General features: G+C 44.9%; 1 protein-coding gene across 1 annotated transcript in view; it reads right to left on the bottom strand.

The window, feature by feature from the left end:
- Positions 1 to 1,131, bottom strand: part of sec14l7 (SEC14-like lipid binding 7) — a 19,969-nt gene that overhangs the window by 12,456 nt on the left and 6,382 nt on the right. Inside the window, 2 exon segments of the mRNA XM_032511171.1 lie at positions 103 to 242; positions 956 to 1,062. Coding sequence (XP_032367062.1) covers positions 103 to 242; positions 956 to 1,062 — 247 coding nt within the window.

Here is a 1,131-nt window from a genome sequence, read left to right as displayed (position 1 = left end):
TTGTGTGGAATCAATCATGTTATTTTGGGTAGTTAAAAAGATCATTGATATAGGAAAACGGGTCAATTTGACCCGAGGACAACGTGAGGGTTAAGGAAATACCTCAGCAGGCTGCTGGCGGCGGTGACGTCGTACTCCAGCTGGACGACGGCGCCTCGGCCGACCGTCACGCTGCCGTCATACTCCACCTTCACCGAGTTCTGGACGTAGTACGACCGGGGGACGGTGCCGCCGTAATTTATCTGCAACCACAGCAACAGCCTCCATTTAAAAAAGGGACTCACTCACCGCCCCACCCATCCATTCCCGGTGCTCCCACCAGGGTTATAGTAGGAAACTAAAACTAAAAGAAGAAGAAAAGAAAAACGTTCTTAGTAAACTGAAACCAAACCAGACTAAAACCTAAAGATTAAACCTCATCACGGCTGTTCTCCAACCGTGTATCACGGTCACTCAAAATACATTTTAGAAACATACTATTTATTCATGGGGCGGCCTCTAGCTCACGCAATAAAAAGGAAAAAGCCCCAAAAAATAATGTTAAAAAAAAGAATACTTTCATCACTAAAAGTATCACATGTTGCGTTCAGGGTTTTTGTTTTTAAGATTATCTTTTTGGGCATTTAATTTTTTCATTTATTTATTCACTTATTTATTTTTAGGACAGATGAAGCCATGAAAGGGGAGAGATGTGGGGAATAACATGCAGCAAAGGTCGGAATCGAACCCGCGGCCCGCTGCATCGATGAGCAAACCTCTATATATCGGCGTATTCATCTGCCAGGTGAGCTAGCCGGGCGCCCGCGTTCAGGGATTTCATTACATAATGCGGGTGTTATGACATCGTGAAGTGTGTATTTATTATAATTTAAAGTATCGCTACATAATGCGTTGCTATTAAATAATGCATTGTTATTAAATAATGCATTGTTCCACATGCACAGCTCTCTGTCACCATGGTCCTGCAGCGGGGGTCTCCGTCTGGGTCGGTCCGGGTTCCCCCGTACGCCACAGGGAGCTGGTCTGGGTCGATGTGGTGACGCAGCACTTCCTGCCAGTTACCTGCAAACAGAGGAATTTGATCCCAACAAAATGGGAAATTACAGTGTTACAGCAGCAAAATATCAGTCA

Source organism: Etheostoma spectabile, unplaced genomic scaffold, assembly GCF_008692095.1.
Source record: "Etheostoma spectabile isolate EspeVRDwgs_2016 unplaced genomic scaffold, UIUC_Espe_1.0 scaffold325, whole genome shotgun sequence".
In the NCBI taxonomy this organism is placed as follows: Eukaryota; Metazoa; Chordata; class Actinopteri; order Perciformes; family Percidae; genus Etheostoma; species Etheostoma spectabile.
The sequence above is the reverse complement of the archived record's forward strand: the minus strand, read 5'-3'. Positions and strand labels throughout refer to the sequence as shown.